The sequence below is a fragment of the Saccopteryx bilineata genome, chromosome 1 (genome assembly GCF_036850765.1).
Source record: "Saccopteryx bilineata isolate mSacBil1 chromosome 1, mSacBil1_pri_phased_curated, whole genome shotgun sequence".
Lineage (NCBI taxonomy): Eukaryota > Metazoa > Chordata > Mammalia > Chiroptera > Emballonuridae > Saccopteryx > Saccopteryx bilineata.
The window spans coordinates 306,183,783-306,200,880 of record NC_089490.1 but is presented as its reverse complement, the minus strand read 5'-3'; the positions used below and the strand labels follow the sequence as shown (position 1 = coordinate 306,200,880).

General features: G+C 42.8%; 1 protein-coding gene across 7 annotated transcripts in view; it reads right to left on the bottom strand.

Annotated features, from left to right (window-relative positions):
- The window catches only part of KMT2A (lysine methyltransferase 2A), a 114,827-nt gene extending 97,975 nt beyond the window's left edge, over window positions 1-16,852 (bottom strand). For 5 of the 7 annotated variants that reach the window (XR_010727354.1, XM_066245935.1, XM_066245953.1 and 2 more), the window contains exons 1-2: window positions 16,414-16,852; window positions 14,264-14,362 (exon numbers count right to left, since the gene is read on the bottom strand). Coding sequence is in view for 6 of the 7 variants with exons in the window: in XM_066245935.1 (XP_066102032.1) it covers window positions 14,264-14,362; window positions 16,414-16,851 (537 nt within the window). In the remaining variant the exon portion in view is untranslated. The remainder of the gene's footprint in view (window positions 1-14,263; window positions 14,363-16,413) is intronic. The other 2 variants (XM_066245962.1, XM_066245970.1) reach the window with 1 other exon arrangement.
- Between the last annotated feature and the right edge of the window lie 246 nt (window positions 16,853-17,098).

The window sequence follows — 17,098 nt, the reverse complement described above, 5'->3', positions numbered from 1 at the left end:
TTGGAGCAAAGTTTGCCCGGGCACTGAGGATGGCTCTGTGGCCTCTGCCCCAGGTGCTAGAGTGGCTCTGGTTACAACAGAGCGACACCCCAGATGGACAGAACACCCCTCCCCGGTGGGCGTGCCGGGTGGATCCTGGTAGGGCACATGTGGAGTCTGTCTGACTGCCTCCCCTTTTCCAACTTCAGAAGAATACAAAAAAAATAAACTAAATAAATAAATAAATAAAAAAGCCAGATCTATGGTGGTGAAGGGGATACAGCTTCAACCTGAAATGCTGAGGTCGTTGGTTCAAAACCCTGGACTTGTCTGGTGAGGGCACATATGAGCCTTTCTCTCTAAAGTCAATAAATAAAATCTTTAAAAAAAAAAAAGGCTGCTGGGTTTTTTTTTAATTACTCCAACAGAGTCTGTTAAGTAGAATAAAGAATCATGAAAATTAATCTTTGCTCTTATAATCTCTTGCTGTCTGAATTATACCTGTATGACTAGCAATTAAGTTACAGGAAAAGTGAATCTTTTATATTTTGAATTCCCAAAGTTTCTCAAATGACATCTAATTGTACAATTAGGGACCCAAACTGCCCTTCACTTGGCCACTGCTTGCAGAATGCCCACAACAATGCAGCTTCAACCTTAGAACTCCAGTCATTTTATGAAATTATCTGGTTACGAGTGGACAGCATTCCCTATAATGAAACTTAGAAAATATTCATTATATGTAAATAACCTTAAATAAACCAAGTATCAACTCACCTAAAATAAGGAATTTATACATAATTCCAGTACTAAATTCAAAAGTCCTAAAGCTTCATAACTCAATCCAGGTTGTAGAACTAAGAGTTGATAAGAACACGAGCTGGTGTTAATTAACAGCAGCCTGCACAGACTTTTGGTAATCTATATGAATAATCCCAATTCAGTTTTCATTCTGACTGTACAGGAAATGCGTTCTGCAACCCAACATATCTAACAGGTTTCATTCTGAGTGATGCCAGCCCTCCACACAGCCTCCAAAGCTCAGGGTCAGAGGCCTTGGTAACCCTCATTCACATGAAGCAAACTTACTTTAGATGGGAAAGGATTTACAAAGTATTGTGAATAATGCATCCACAAGCAGTGATAACCTTAACAAGCAGTATTCTGAAGCATGCTCCTTAAACTACAACTGAAAATGAACATAAAAGCTACAAATACTTACTTGTCCTGTTTATTGAAATCACATCTGCCTGACCTGTGGTGGCGCAGTGGATAAAGCGTCGACCTGGAAATGCTGAGGTTGCCAGTTCGAAACCCTGGGCTTGCCTGGTCAAGGCACATATGGGAGTTGATGCTTCCAGCTCCTCCCCACCTTCTCTCTCTCTCTCTCTCTCTCTCTCTCTCTCCTCTGTCTCTCTCTCCCCATTTCTCTCTCCTCTCTAAAATGAATAAAATTAAAAAAATAAAGTTCAAATTAAAAAAAAAAGAAAAAAAGAAAAAAAAAAAAATCAATAAAAAAAAAAAAAAAAAAAAGAAATCACATCTACTGTTTTCCCTGGTTTCTCTTAATGTTTAGAATTTATTTCTTAGTTCATCTACTAAATTTTTATTCTCCTACAAAACCACTACAAAATCATTTCATAACGACATTTCTCTGGAGTTTACTACTGAAAGTTAATTATTGCCATAAATTGACAATTTAAATAAAATATTCTTAGGGACCCAATGAGGCCCTATGACTTCTTGGAAAATATTAAAAAGCACAAAACATGACCTGTGCCCTCTAAAATATTAATAAAAATAAACTAAATATATTTACTGATTCACAGAATGAGAAGGTAGTTTGAACGGCTGTTCACCTCCAGAAAAGATCATAAAATTATTTTGATAACCTTTTCACCATCACTAAAATGACAACCATCATTGCAACAAGTTCTTTACATAGCTACCCTTTGCTTCAGTTTAAACCTGGAAAACAGCTGGTTACCATTCCTAATAATGGATCCATTCATGGGTGTGTGTGTGTGTGTGTGTGTGTGTGTGTGTGTGTCAGAGACAGAGAGAGGGACAGATAGGAACAAACAGATAGGAAGTGAGAGAGACGAGAAGCATCAATTCTTCACTGTGGCACCTTAGTTATTCATTGATTGCTTTCTCATATGTGCCTTGACCAGGGGCTCCAGCTGAGCCAGTGACCCCTTGCTCAAGCCAGCAACCATGGGGTCATGTCTATGATACGACGCTCAAGCCATCAACCCCATGTTCAAGCCTGCAACATTGGGGTTTTGAACCTGGGTCCCCAGCATCCCAGGCCAATGCTCTATCCACTGTGCCACTGCCTGCTCAGGTTTAACTAGTTTTTTTAAGTTACTCAAAATTATCCTGCTAATAGATCTGTATATAACATTAATAGCTTATGTAATATAGCCTTACAATATATTCCTAAAAGTTGTACATATATGAAATTTTCTTTTTTTTCCATATATGAAATTTTCAATTCAACAAACTTTCACTGGTAACTTTCTACATGAAAAGTCACAACTGTAAACGATATATAACATAAATGATGACTAAGAAATGGTCCAGGTCTTAAAGAAATCACAATCTAATGGGGGAAAGACATAAAATTTAAAAGTATTTACAACATAAAGTATCCTGGACTAAATTCTTTAAGGGTTGTTGTAAAGTGCAATCAGAAAACAAACAAACTGGAAATGAGAAGTTATATTTCACTAGTACCAGTATCTGTGAAAACTTCATAGAAGAGGATCTGTGAATCTGAGCTGAGCCATGAAAGATAATAAGCCAGCGGCAGGGCAAGATGGGAAAGACTTTATTTAATTTATTTATTTATTTTTATTTTTTTTCCATTTTTCCGAAGCTGGAAACGGGGAGGCAGTCAGACAAACTCCCGCATGCGCCCGACCGGGATCCACCCGGCATGCCCATCAGGGGCGATGCTCTGCCCCTCTGGGACTTCGCTCTGCTGCATCCAGAGTCATTCTAGCTCCTGAGGCAGAGGCCACAGAGCCATCCCCAGCGCCCGGGCCATCTTTGCTCCAATGGAGCCTTGGCTGCGGGAGGGGAAGAGAGAGACAGAGAGGAAGGAGGGGGAGGGGTGGAGAAGCAGATGGGCGCCTCTCCTGTGTGCCCTGGCCGGGAATCGAACCCGGGACTCCTGCACGCCAGGCCGACGCTCTACCGCTGAGCCAACCAGCCAGGGCTTTTTTTTTTTTTTTGCTTTTTTTTTGGGGGGGGGGAAGACTTTAAAGCAAAGAATAAGCACTAACAGAGATCTAAAAGCGGGTACTTTGGAGATTGTGGAGAACATCTCATAGATTGCAAGTCCAGTCTGACCTGTGGTGGCGCAGTGGATAACGCATCGACCTGGAAATGCTGAGGTCGCCGGTTCAAAACCCTGGGCTTGCCTGGTCAAGGCACATATGGGAGTTGATGCTTCCAACTCCTCCCGCCTTCTCTCTCTCTCTCTCCCTCTCTCTCTCCTCTTTAAAAAAATGAATAAAGAAAAAAAAAAAAAAAGATTGCAAGTCCAATACAGTTAAAGCATATAAATAAGATGTGTGTTCAAGAGATAATGTTCAAAATGTAGAAATGTAGACTAGATAGATTATGAAGGGCTGAAAAATTTCAATCTTATTTTATTTTGACTTTTCTCTGAAAAGTCAAAAGATTTTAAATAAAGTAACATAATCAGATGTGAATTTCAGAAAACCACTAGCAACACTGTTCACAGTAAAAAGGCAGAGAGACCAGTTAGATTATAGCAATAATCCATGCAAAAGTAACATAAATTTAAAGGATGGTAAAAATAGAAATGCATGGTCAGATGAAATAAATACTATATAAATATCATGGACAAACCTCAGAAATGGACTAGATTGTGTGGGAAGAGAAAGGAGTTGAAGATAGCACACTGTAGAAAGAATGAATGAGCTCTTTTTTTAATGAGCTTTCAAATAAATATAGGTTGGGAATTGAATTCTAGCTCAACCACTTACTAGACATAAAGAAAACTGTTTCACTTGTCTGTGCCTCAGTTTCTTCATCTGCAAAAATTAGGTATTTTACGAAACCTTCTATGTAAGAGAGATAAAGCAGAACTGTAGGTTTCCTTTTAAGCACACTACCATCTACGAGTTATTCTTTTTTAAATTTTTCCATTGATTTTAGAGAGAGAGGGGGGAAGGGAGAAAGAGAAGAGATAAAGAGAGGAAAGGGGGGGGAGAGCATAGGGAATATAGTCAATAATATTAAAACACTATTTATGGTGTCAGAAGGGCACTAGATTTATCAGGGTGATTACTTCATAAGTTATACAAATGTCTAACCACTGTGCAGACACCTAAAACTATTACTGAAGGTGAATTGTGATTGAAAAATAAAAATAATAAAAATAAAAAACTTTAATCTGGCCCTGCCTGGGTAGCTCAGTTGGTTAGAACATCATCCCAATACTCCAAGACTGTGGGTTCAATCCTTGGTCAGGGCACACATACAAGAATCAAACAAGCCTGACCAGGCAGTGGCGCAGTGGATAGAGCGTTGGACTGGGATGCTGAGGACCGAGGTTTCAGACCCTGAGGTCACCAGTTTGAGCGCGGGCTCATCTGGTTTGAGAAAAGCTCACCAGCTTGGATCCAAGGTCACTGGCTCAAGCAAGGGGTCACTTGGTCTGCTGAAGGCCCACGGTCAAGGCACATATGAGAAAGCAATCAATGAACTAAAGAGCCGCAACGAAAAACTGATGACTGATGCTTCTCATCTCTCCCTTCCTGTCTGTCTGTCCCTATCCATCCCTCTCTCAGACTCTCTGTCTGTGTAAAAAAATTTTTAAAAAGTCCTTTTAAGAATCAAACAATGAATTCATGAATTTGTGGAATAAATCAGTCTTTCTCTCTTTCTTTCTTTCTCTCTCCTTCCTTCCCTCCTTCCTTCCTCCCTCCCTCCCTCCCTCCCTTCCTTCCTTCCTTCCTCCCTCTCTCCCTCCCTCCCTGTTTTCCTTCCCTCACTCTTCCTCCCTCCCTCCCTCTCTGCTTTCCTTCCCTCACTCTTTCTCCCTCTGCTTCCCTTCCTCTCTCTCTAAAATCAATAAATATACCCTAACTAGACAGCTCAGTTGGTTTGAGCTTCATTCCAATATGCAAAGGTTGAGGGTTCAATCCCCGTTCTGGGCACATAAAGGAAAAGATGGATGTTTCTGTCTCTCTCTCTCCCTTCCTCTCTCTAAAAATCAATGAATGGGCCTGACCTGTGGTGGTGCAGTGGGTAAAAGCGTCGACCTGGAACACTGAGGTCGCCGGTTCGAAACCCCAGGCTTGCCTGGTCAAGGCACATACGGGAGTTGATGCTTCCTGCTCCTCCCTCTGTTCTTTCTATCTCTTTCCTCTCTCTGTCTCTTTCTCTCTCTGTGTCTCCTCTCTCTAAAAAAGTGAATGAAAAAAATATATAAAAAATAAATAAATAGCCTGACCAGGTGGTGGCGCAGTGGATAGAGCGTCGGACTGGGATGCGGAAGGACCCAGGTTCGAGACCCCGAGGTCACCAGCTTGAGCGCGGGCTCATCTGGCTTGAGCAAAGAGCTCACCAGCTTGGACCCAAGGTCGCTGGCTCCAGCAGGGGGTTACTCGGTCTGCTGAAGGCCCGCGGTCAAGGCACATGTGAGAAAGCAATCAATGAGCAACTAAGAAGTCGCAACGCGCAACAAGAAACTGATGATTGATGCTTCTCATCTCTCTCCGTTCCTGTCTGTCCCTGTCTATCTCTGCCTCTGTAAAAATAAATAAATAAATAAATAAATAAATAAATAAATATCAATGAATGTGTTAAAAATATATCAATCAATTAAAAAAACTTTTAAAACCTTTAATCTATGTTTGACTTCTATTTAGGTTATTTTTATTTCTCAAATTAAGTTCCAACCCCCAGAAACTGTAACTTACAACACAGCATTTCTCCTATAATTAAACTGTTAATTGCACTGATCTCTGTAGCCTTACAATCCCCAAGTAGAACCTTGAGAACAAATGTCTAATAGTTACCAAGTGTAGACTAAGGCATCCGAACCCCGGGGGCCAAAAACCCTGAAGAGCCTCAGTTGTAAGGAATCACTAAATACTCACAATTTTAAAAAGATAATAAACACAAGTTATAAAGATCAAAGTAACCAATTCCAATACAGCTGCCTGGGCCTGATAACTAGGCAACTCAAGGAGGCACTGTATTCCTTGGTATTGTTGTACCTTTTACTGTCCTGTTTTTTCTTCTTCCTTTTTTGCATTATCTCTAATTATGTTCTAGTTGAACACCAATGGTACCCACTGTTACCAAGATAAATGGCTAGCCTTCAGTTTGGTTCTAGCTTACTGAGGAACCTAATGCTCAGACTAAAATCAAGAACATTCAAGTCTCCTGATCTGTGGTGGCGCAGTGGATAGAATGTCAAACTGGGACACAGAGGACCCAGGTTCAAAATCCCAAGGTTGCTGGCTTGAGTGTGGGATTATAGACATGACCTCCATGGTCGCTGGCTTGAACAAGGGGTCACTCGCTCTGCTGTAGCCCCATGGGTCAAGACACACATGAGAAAGCAATCAATGAACAACTAAGGAGCCTGACCGGGCGGTGGCGCAGTGGATAGAGCGTCGGACTGGGATGCCGAGGACCCAGGTTCGAGACCCTGAGGTCGCCTGCTTGAGTGAGGGCTCATCTGGTTTGAGCAAAGCTCACCAGCTTGAGCCCAAGGTCACTGGCTCGAGCAAGGGGTTACTCGGTCTGCTCAAGGCCCGCGGTCAAGGCACATATGAGAAAGCAATCAATGAACAATTAAGGTGTTGCAATGCGCAACGAAAAACTAATGATTGATGCTTCTCATATCTCTCCATTCCCGTCTGTCCCTGTCTATCCCTCTCTCTGATTCTCTGTCTCTGTAAAAAAAAACAAAAAACAACTAAGGACCTGCAACGAAGAATCGATGCTTCTCATCTCTCTCCTTTTTGTCTGTCTGTCCCTATCTGCCCCTCTCTCTCTGTCACAAAACAAAACAAGTCAAGATTATAGCATTCAAAGAGGTATATGTATGTGTATATACCTCAAAGTAATAAAAACCAGTTATCCTGGTGAAAGATTAGAGCATTCATATCCTTTAAATCAGTGGTCCCCAACCTTTTTTGGGTCATGGACCGGTTTAATGTCAGAAAATATTTTCACGGACTGGCCTTTAGAGTGGGACAGATAAATGTATCACGTGACCGAGACAAGCGTCAAGAGTGAGTCTTAGCCGGATGTAACAGAGGGAATCTGGTCATTTTTAAAAAATAAAACATCGTTCAGACTTAAATGGAAATAAAATGGAAATAATGTAAGTTATTTATTCTTTCTCTGCGACCGGTACCAAATGGCCCAAGGACCGGTACTGGTCTGCGGCCCAGGGGTGGGGACCACTGCTTTAAATCACTGAATCCTAGTAATTAAGGATTCCTACTTACCAGGCAAAATGCTAAGTACTTTGCATGCATAATTTCAATTAAGTTTCTCAATAATCTTACTAAGCACAATTGCCAGCAATTTACAAATGAAGAAACTGAAGTACAGAAAGGTTAAGAAAATTTTCCAAGGTCATTCAACTAATATATGGTGGAGCCAAGATTTGAACATAGGCCATCTAAATCCAGAGCCCATGGTTTTAATAGATCTTAATTATACTGTGCTATACTATCTCATACTATTACAGATTAGATAATGAGATTCTCCCTCTCCTTTGAAAAGGTATTTATATATGCATAAATAAAAAATCCTAGCTGCAATTACAAAAGAATTTCCTCATTAACTAAGCTTAAAGAGATGTCATCCACATGGTTTTATTGCTCATAATTAAAGGCAATAATCTAGGGACAATGTTGTATGTTTGTGTTTGATCTAAAAATTAGTTAACACTCACAAATGAACAGAAGTTGAATATAGGGCCTGACCAGGCGGTGGCACAGTGGATAGAGCGTCGGACTGGGATGCGGAAGGACCCAGGTTCGAGACCCCGAGGTCGCGCCAGCTTGAGCGCGGGCTCATCTGGCTTGAGCAAAGCTCACTAGCTTGGTCCCAAGGTCACTGGCTTCAGCAAGGGGTTCCTCAGACTGCTGAAGGCCCGCGGTCAAGGCACATGAGAAAGCAATCAATGAATAACTAAGGTGTTGCAACGAAAAACTGATGATTGATGCTTCTCATCTCTCCGTTCCTGTCTGTCCCTATCTGTCCCTCTCTCTGACTCTCTCTCTGTCCCTGTAAATAAATAAATAAAGGTGTTGCAACAGAAGTTGAATATAGGCATGTGTACATATTTATTCTTATCAGTGTAGATATTTATTATAGATATTTGTAATTAACTTCTCTCCAGTTTTAGAACTGAAATAAAAAGGAAAGCTTAATGAAAAAAATTTTTCTCCAAAAACATTCCTCACAAATAACATTACTCTCCTAATTCAAGACAGAAAGCCAATTACTTTGACACCATTAAATGAGAAAGAAACAATACTGCTTCTTCAGCAAAGCATGGATCCTAAGGGTTGGAGCTCTCTAAAACAGCTCGATGTTAGAAAGGTTCATAGTTCTCACTGCTGAACAACATCAAAAAATCTATGCCCAAACATTCCAACCAAACACAAAAAACAGAAATGCAAGCCCTAGCTGGTTGGCTCAGCGGTAGAGCATCAGCCCTGCATGTGGAAGTCCTGGGTTTGATTACTGGCCAGGGCACACAGGAGAAGCATCCATATGCTTCTCTACCTTTCCCCCTCTCCTTCCTCTCTGTCTCTCTCTTCCCCTCCTACAGCTAAGGCTCCAATGGAGTAAAGCTGGCCCGGGCACTGAGGACAGCTCCATGGCCTCTACTCTAGCGTTGCAGGCACTAGGATGGCTCCGGCTGCAAGGAAGCAACACCCCAGATGGGCAGAGCATCGCCCCCTCATGGGCATGCTGGTGAATCCTAGTCGGACACATGAGGGAGTCTGTCTGACTGCCTCCCAGCTTCTAATTTTGGAGAAATACAAAACAATACAAACAAACAACAACAACAACAAAACAGAAATGCAAGAAAACACATAAAACATGTGGAAGAAACTGCAAATCCAGAAATAAACGCTAGTGGAAAAGATCCTACCCCCGGGAACCACACAAGGCATTGCTGTAGCAATAATTAAAGGTAAGATATCTGGGGAAATCCCTTTGGTCTATTTGTCAAATAGAAAAACAACTACTCATTTCAAAGAAAGGGGAATTTTTATACACAGCACAGAAAACTGCCAACTAATTCTTACATTTATATCTTTAACTGTAAAACTCATTAGGTAGTACATTCAACACCTAAAAAGTTAAACCAAGTTTGGCCTCTAACAAGTTTTGTACTAATCCTAGAAGGAAATTTTGGTCAACCAAAACAACTACAAATCATACAACAAAATTCTTCCTTTAAATGTCTTAGTCCTTAAGAGTAAACTCTGGCAGGCTACAGCTGGCTGGCTTCCCCTGTGTAACCTGACAAGGTACACAGCTCACTGAAATATTTAATAGTGGTAGTATGGATTTCTTTGGATGGGTCAAGAAAAACAGCTCATCCTTTTTAAAAACATAAAGAACCATTTTATGGGATGTCATTCCCTTTATCCAAGTGTCTGTGCATTTCCTTGGGGCTTTCTCAGAGACCTTATTGAGGGGAAAAATAAAAAAGAGTAACAAAGCTCCCTTTTCTCTCTCCATTCCCAACACAATCCACCCCAGCCACAGGGCAAGTGGCATCCACATTGTCATAAATGCCAGCAATTAGAGAATTAGGCCATAAAACCACCCACACTCAGGTAGAAGAGTGCAGGCCTCCAGCTTTTTTTAATGCATGCCATAAAGAGCGTTTGCTGGTCTTTCATGCCTTCTTCACAACCAATGAAATGACAGGAACAAAAAAAGATAGCCCTTTGTCTGCCTGCCTGGTACTGATGGAATCAATGAAACCATCTAGGTCCAGATAAAGGATTTAAGATTCCCTTTTCTTAATGAAAATTGCACTTCCTCTAGCATGCCACATAGCGACCCATTAAAGGATACGCTGCTTTGAACACTAGCACAATGGACACTAAAGTGAAGTTCCATTTTCCAGAAAAATAATTTCGCCTTATTATGCAACTACTCTAGAAGCCTAGCCAATTCCTGAACTTCCTGAGAAATATTGGAGCCTACAAAATATTAATTCTATCGTTTCTAGAACTTCCTGAAGTATTTTTTTAATCAAAAAGTTAATTCAAATCTCAAAGTTAACCTTTATTCGGTCTATGTTTTAAAATGTGATACAATTTAGGATCAATCAATATTCATTGATTGTCTTCAGAACTGACCAGTCCACAAAAATCACAAGACTTTCACTGCATGTTAAGGTATTTTGTTGTTATTGTTGTCTTTTAAGAGAGAGAGAAAAACACTGATTCGTTCTTCCACTTATTTATGTATTCATTGGTTGACTCTTGTATGTGCCCTGACTGGGGATCAAACTGGAAACCTTGGTGTATAGTGATGATGCTCTAACCATCTTGTACAACCTAGCCAGGGCCCATAGGTTTTATTCATCAATCTTTAAACCATCTAGGTAAGACCTAAACAAATAGATTTTAACAGTAAACTCTTTAGCTTCCGCTTCCCTACCAGTGCCTCTGGGATTAAGAACCTGATTAAAATGTAGATAACTCATGTCAGAGTCATTAGTACTTTAACCTTTCTAATACCTGAAAATAACATATACATAGGAAAGAAGATTCCATCCCAGCAATCCTAGAATTCCCCCCCCCCCAAAAGTAGTGATAGTCACAAAACTTCCCCCTTTCTCAGAGATCTGTTCCACTGGGCTCTCCACCTTGGCAGAGGAAAAATGGAAAGAGACAAGAAGGCCTTCAGTTAAATCTAGAAGTTGAAACTGTGTGCCAACATTAGTGGAATGTGGGCAGGCACAAAAAAAATCTTAATTAGGAGATCTACAATTAAAATACAGTGAATCTCCAAAAGAGAGAAGAACTGGAGTATAGGATGCCCCAGAGCAAGCAAAGCACTGCGGCAAACCCTCTGTAGCCACAGGGCTAGGAAAGTAATGGGTATTGAGCATGCACAGCTCAATGGAAAGAAGGACAGCTCCAATTGAGTGGGAACTGAGTGAAGATGGGAGTATTTTCTTAACTTCCAATCAGAAGATGAATCACTATTTTGTGAATAGTGATTTCCTGCAGGAGCATGTGCCTTAAAATATTTATATGGAAGGTAAAGATGAACACATGTTATATGGTTTTCAGTGAGAGATGAAGAAAAGTTCTAAAGACTGCATTTCTGATGCTCAGCATAAACCAAAAGTACCACATTTTAGGGCATATTAACAACCACTCCCTACAACAGGGGTCCCCAAACTTTTTACACAGGGGGCCAGTTCACTGTCCCTCAGACCGTTGGAGGGCCGGACTATAAAAAAAAACTATGAACAAATTCCTATGCACACTGCACATATCTTATTTTAAAGTAAAAAACCAAAACGGGAACAAATACAATATTTAAAATAAAGAACAAGTAAATTTAAATCAACAAACTGACCAATATTTCAATGGGAACTATGCTCCTCTCACTGACCACCAATGAAAGAGGTGCCCTTCCAGAAGTGCGGCGGGGCCGGATAAATGGCCTCAGGGGACCGCATGTGGCCCACAGGTCGTAGTTTGGGGACCCCTGCCCTACAATGTAGGTACTATTGCTTTGGATTTTTAACTACATTAGTATATTGGACTTTCCATTTTAAAAAAATTCTAGAGAAATACAATACCTAGACTGAAAATAACTTCTCTTTGGAAGTTACAACGTTGAAACATGAAAATAAATTTAGCCAAATAATAGGGACCTTTTAACACCAGATGAGTTATATTTAATATTTGATCTTCATTTTTTTAATAATTAAAATCGGTCAAGTTCAGCAAATAACATTTTCCATACAGTTAAGTCCTTATATTTTGTTCATACAATGAAACCTTTCCCACCAAGTTGATATTTCCCTTCCCAATAAGCCAGTTATATGGGCAAATTACAATAGTATTAAATATAACCAACTCTTCAAATAAACTCAGAATAAGAAGTTCTGACCTAACCACTAAAATATTAACATATTAGAAAGGAATCAGAACACTAAAGTAGAAGAGAATTCATGAGCTAATATTAACCCAACTTTTCATTTCACAGATCAGAAATTTAAGGTTAAACATGAATTGCCTAAAGTTCCATAACTGAACAGAGAGTTCAGTGCAAGGAGAGTCTATACCACTGACTTCCACTCCAAGTGCTTCTAGTCCATTTATATTCTCTGCTTCAATTTCCTTCTGCCAAGCTGAGCTTTAGCTGTGAAGGCAATGAAGGAGCAACTCCCACTCTTGGTACATAAACTCAATAAACATAAAAAAAAAAAAATCAGACACTCTCCAACTACAGAACCATCATATTTTCTAACCTCAACTCACCTCAGTCTATCTCATCTAAACTGCTATTTCAAATGAAAACAAATACAATTCAATGCAATTCAGTTTCAATTTATATCAATTAAAGTTTGCCATATTTCATGATCAGGATGGAAAGTTTGCTTTCAACATTTTGTGAGGTGGTAGGGAAGATACCTGGATTATGAAATTAATAAACAAAGACTAGATGCTGATAAATAAGACATTTTTGGGGGTTATATTAAAAGAGCCCAAATTCTAAGTCAACAGAGAAGATGCTGTACCATCCTTTTTTTTTTTACATAGATGGCAAAGTAGAATAGCATTAACACTACCTGCACAATCCTCAGTGAAGTGGGGCACAGATGCTATGCTGGTGAGAAAGGAAGGCACAAAGACAGAGCTCTGTGATTTCTTATAGTGCTCGATAAAAATCAGGCTTTAATTCTACTTCATAATTGTCATACAGAAAACCAGAATAGGATACCAGCAACATTTATATGTTTTTAAAAAATAATTCCATTCCAAAGAAAAAAGAAAAAAAAATAATTCCATTCCAACAGAATTTGGTCATGGAGAACTCCTGCAACTACCAGAGAAGTATTCAATAAGTTAGGGCCCTGTGGGGGTGAAGGACAAGTCTGCCATGGCTTAAATGAGTTTAAACAGGGAAGTGATCTGGAAGTTCTATTACCTTTCAACCACCTTACCTTACTAGTTTTATAAGTATTAACTTGGGTTTGTTATGAACAAGTTAGTTATTACTCATTTAAAGCAAACCAGAATTTAAAAAGGCCACAATCATTTTGGGTCACAAACCATGTCCTCATAAATCCAGGCAAAACTTGATACTGAGCTGTGAATGAATTCTAAGAAACAATCTTTAGAATTCTATAAGTATGTCAGCCCAGGGGAATCCTAAACCTCCCTTTCGGAACTTTGTCATTGGTCTCTAAGACCCTATAAACAAAATGCTTAGTTTCTATACTGAAAACTATGAAGTCAAAGGACATAATCACCATGGTTTAGTACTAAACCATACTATGGGTTAGCACTAATCAATGCATACCACCAACCCATACTAGATAGCCTCAAACTATCATATAAAAAGCTTACCAATAAAACAACAGCTCATTTAAGCCCGACTCAGAGAAAAATACTCAAGTTTAAGTAAGCAGTCAACTACTTTCTCATAATGAAGTAGCAACTACTGTTCAGGCAAAACTTTTAAAAGAAGAAAAAACTTACTAATACAACCTTATTTGAAAAGCTGAAATTCCTTAACAGGATTCATTTGCTACATACTACTGCTAAGCAAAATAATGCCAGTGGATAAGAAAACATTAGCACCTGATTAAAACTGTAAAGGTAATTTATGAAAGACCAACAGATAAAATATTCTGGTGCCCAGACATTAGGTCCCTGAATCCAGGTGGCTCTCTTTCTCACCAGTCTCTTAAAAAGCTGTAATTGGAAACTGTCAGCGTAAAACTTTCCCTTTTAATATGTGATAACATTTGGAATATGAACACTCGGTCCTTCAATACAAAATATAAATCATGCTAAACAAGAAGAAAATGCTTCTCAAGATCCTCTTAAAATAGACTAACTTATCCTAATAGAGACTTTCTTATTATACTCAAATACACATGGGGCTAAAATTCTACACACAACCAGGCAAGTCTCAATTTAAAAAATAAGCAAGTAAATGAAATGTCTTTTTTTTTTTTTTTGCTGCTGTATCTTTTAGAAAAGCAAAATCAACTCACATTTAAGCACCAACTCCATGCAAGTAACCTGAACGGTTCAGTCTTTTTGTCATGTATGAGGCCTTTGGTTCTCCAACTACATGGGATCTGTGTTGTTAGCTTAAAAAATACAGAATTGGCCTTTCAAAAAAAAATAATAATCTACAGTAACCAATAAATAGTCTCAAGCAACCCTGCTGACTGCAGCTGCCTTCTGAAGGCTGGGAAAAGGAGGTGGAGATAGAGCAGAGAGAGGCAGGGAAAAGGGACGCTGCAGCTAGCTACACAGCAAGGAACACGCCCCCATCATGTCCTCCTTGCTCTATCAGAAGGCGGGTTGTTGTCAGCCTCCTTATGAGACTGCCTTAGAAACGATTTTAAAAAGGAGGCAGGAAGATTCACAACTGAAAAATGCCAGCTCCTTGAAAGGAGGGGCCGGGATAGCTAGGTTCTCCTCCCCCACTTCTTCCCAGGATCTCTGCATATATCTAAAGGGGTGCAAGGCACAATAGGGGATAGGGGTTTGCCCAGGATATTTTGTGTGCACTAACGGCAGAGCACGCAGGAAATGCCTGGTTATCTTTCCCTTTCTGTTTCAATCAAGAGCGCTCCAGAGCAGCAACCCCATACCCCCTTTCCTTTTGGCCCATAACAGCCTCTCTCACCCCTCTTAACATCTCTCATTCTCTTCTCCCCACCCCACCCCCGCCCCTACAATTCAAACTCCCCCTTCTGCATCCAATGGAAAATAATAAATGTGTAATGTCATGGCTGAACCTGAACTCAACTTCCCTTCCCAGGGCAACTTTCTTTTTTGCTGAAGGAGTCTGAATAATGCTCATCAAAGCATCCCCATCCTCACCCCAGTACTAATGTGGAAGGGGCAAAGATCTTGAATTAGAGAGATAACCCTAACTCTAAGGAATAACTTTGCTTCATAACCCCTTTTTTTTCAACCCAAAGCAATCACCACCACACACTAAAGTAAAGCTGTCCCTCATCTACCCTCACCACTCCAACCCTGCTTCCCCAACCCTTTCCATGCCCCAGGGTTAGCCTAGGAAAAGGTGGATCAATAGTGAAATGTCGGAGAAAAGGAGAAGGCCAAGAAGGAACTAGGGTTGGAGACTGCGTGCTCTCCAGTGCAGTGGGTGGAGTAGGAGAGCAGCTGCTTCCCTGGGAGGATGCTGCCCAAGCCCCCCCACAAACACCTCCCCTCACAGGGGCCCCTTCCTCAGAACTGGAGGGAAAGCCTGCCTCCTCTCTCGGGGAATGGTGGAAAGCTGCTCTTATCTGAGCCTAGGGGACATTGGACTATTTCCCCCTCAAAGACGCCACTAATCCTTCATTCTAAAGACGGAAAGGGTGGAGTGAAGGTAGAGTAATTCCCCGCTACCAATAAGCTAGCAACTGTAGCTCTGCAAGATGGGGAAAGACTGCTGTATAAGGATATTACCGTTATCTTCAGCGGGAAAGGAGGTGAAGGGAGGCAAAGAGGAAAGGAAAGTAGTTTTTCCCCGCGGGAATAGGGCGGGATGAGGGAGCATCGATCTGGTGGGGGCGGGGGCGGGGGTGGAGGGTGGAGGTGAAGGAAGGGGGAGTGGCTGGTAGTGTAAGGACCTGGCCAAGGGATGGAGAGAGGGTTCACCGGGATTTCGGAAGCAAAGTGCTGAAGGGACATTGGCCTCCAAGGATGGAAGAACGTGGCCCTGGATGAGGCCATCGTCCGAGAAATGACCAAGAGAAAAACTGCCCCAAGAGGAGAACATCTGCCCAGAGAGGGAGGCGGGGATGTGGAGGGATCAGATCTCTAGGAGGGAGGGTGGGAGGAATCTTGCTTGGATGAGGTAATCTGGAGAAGGGAGGAGGCGTTCAATCCGGGATGGGAAACCCCGGCGAGGGGTCTATGCCAAGGCATTTGGGCAAGGGTCAAGGGAAGGAGGGGTGCGGGGGTCAGACCCCCTCAGCCAAATGGGAAAAACCCCAGGGTGGGGACGCCTGGAGGCCTGAACGCCCGTATGGGGGTCCCAAAATGAGCGAGCCATTTGCCCCAGGTCAGGGACCTCAGGATGGTCCCAGAATTAGGATGCTCCACAATCCCGGATGGGGGAGGGGAGGAGGCTCCGCAGAGGGTCGAGACCCCCGGACTTGGGGGTTCCTCGCCCCCTTACCTCTCCGCTGCCGCCTCCCCCGCCGCTCTCCCCAAACACCGCCCGGAACCGGCGCAGGTTGGTGCCGATGGCGGCCGAGACCTGCAGCGCCGCGTCGAAGCCCGGGCCCACCCGGAGCAGAGCCGGCCCGGAGGAGGCTGAGGACGATGACGAAGACGAAGACGAGGCGGACGACGAAGAGACTGCTGAGGCGGCGGCCGCTCCCCCTGCAACCCCAGCCCCGCTGCTTCCCGCCGCCGCCGCCGCCGCCGCGGCCGCCACAGCCGGGGGGGAGGGGGGCGCCCCGGGGCCGCCACCGCCGGCCAGGGGCCCGGGGGGAAGCAGCAGGGCCGGGACGCGTTGGCGCGGGGCGCCCCCTAGGCCCCGGCGCCCCCCGCCGCCGCCACCCCCGGTGGTCCCGGGTCGGGCGGGGAAGCGCCACCGACAGCTGTGCGCCATGTTCGCCCCGTGAAGTGAAGCAGCGAGAGGGAGAGGCGACAACACAGGGGGGCGGGGAGGCGGGGGGGGTGCCGCGGGCCCCGGAACCTGCCTAAGTCGCTCGGCGCCGCCCCGCGGCCAGCGCCCTGCCGGCCTCCATGCAGAGCGCCGGGCCGCGCCAGCCAGCCCGGTAACCTGGATACCCGGCTCCGGCCTCCGCTCCTGCCGCCGGGTTGCTGCTACTCGATCCCGAGGCCCGGGCCGCCGC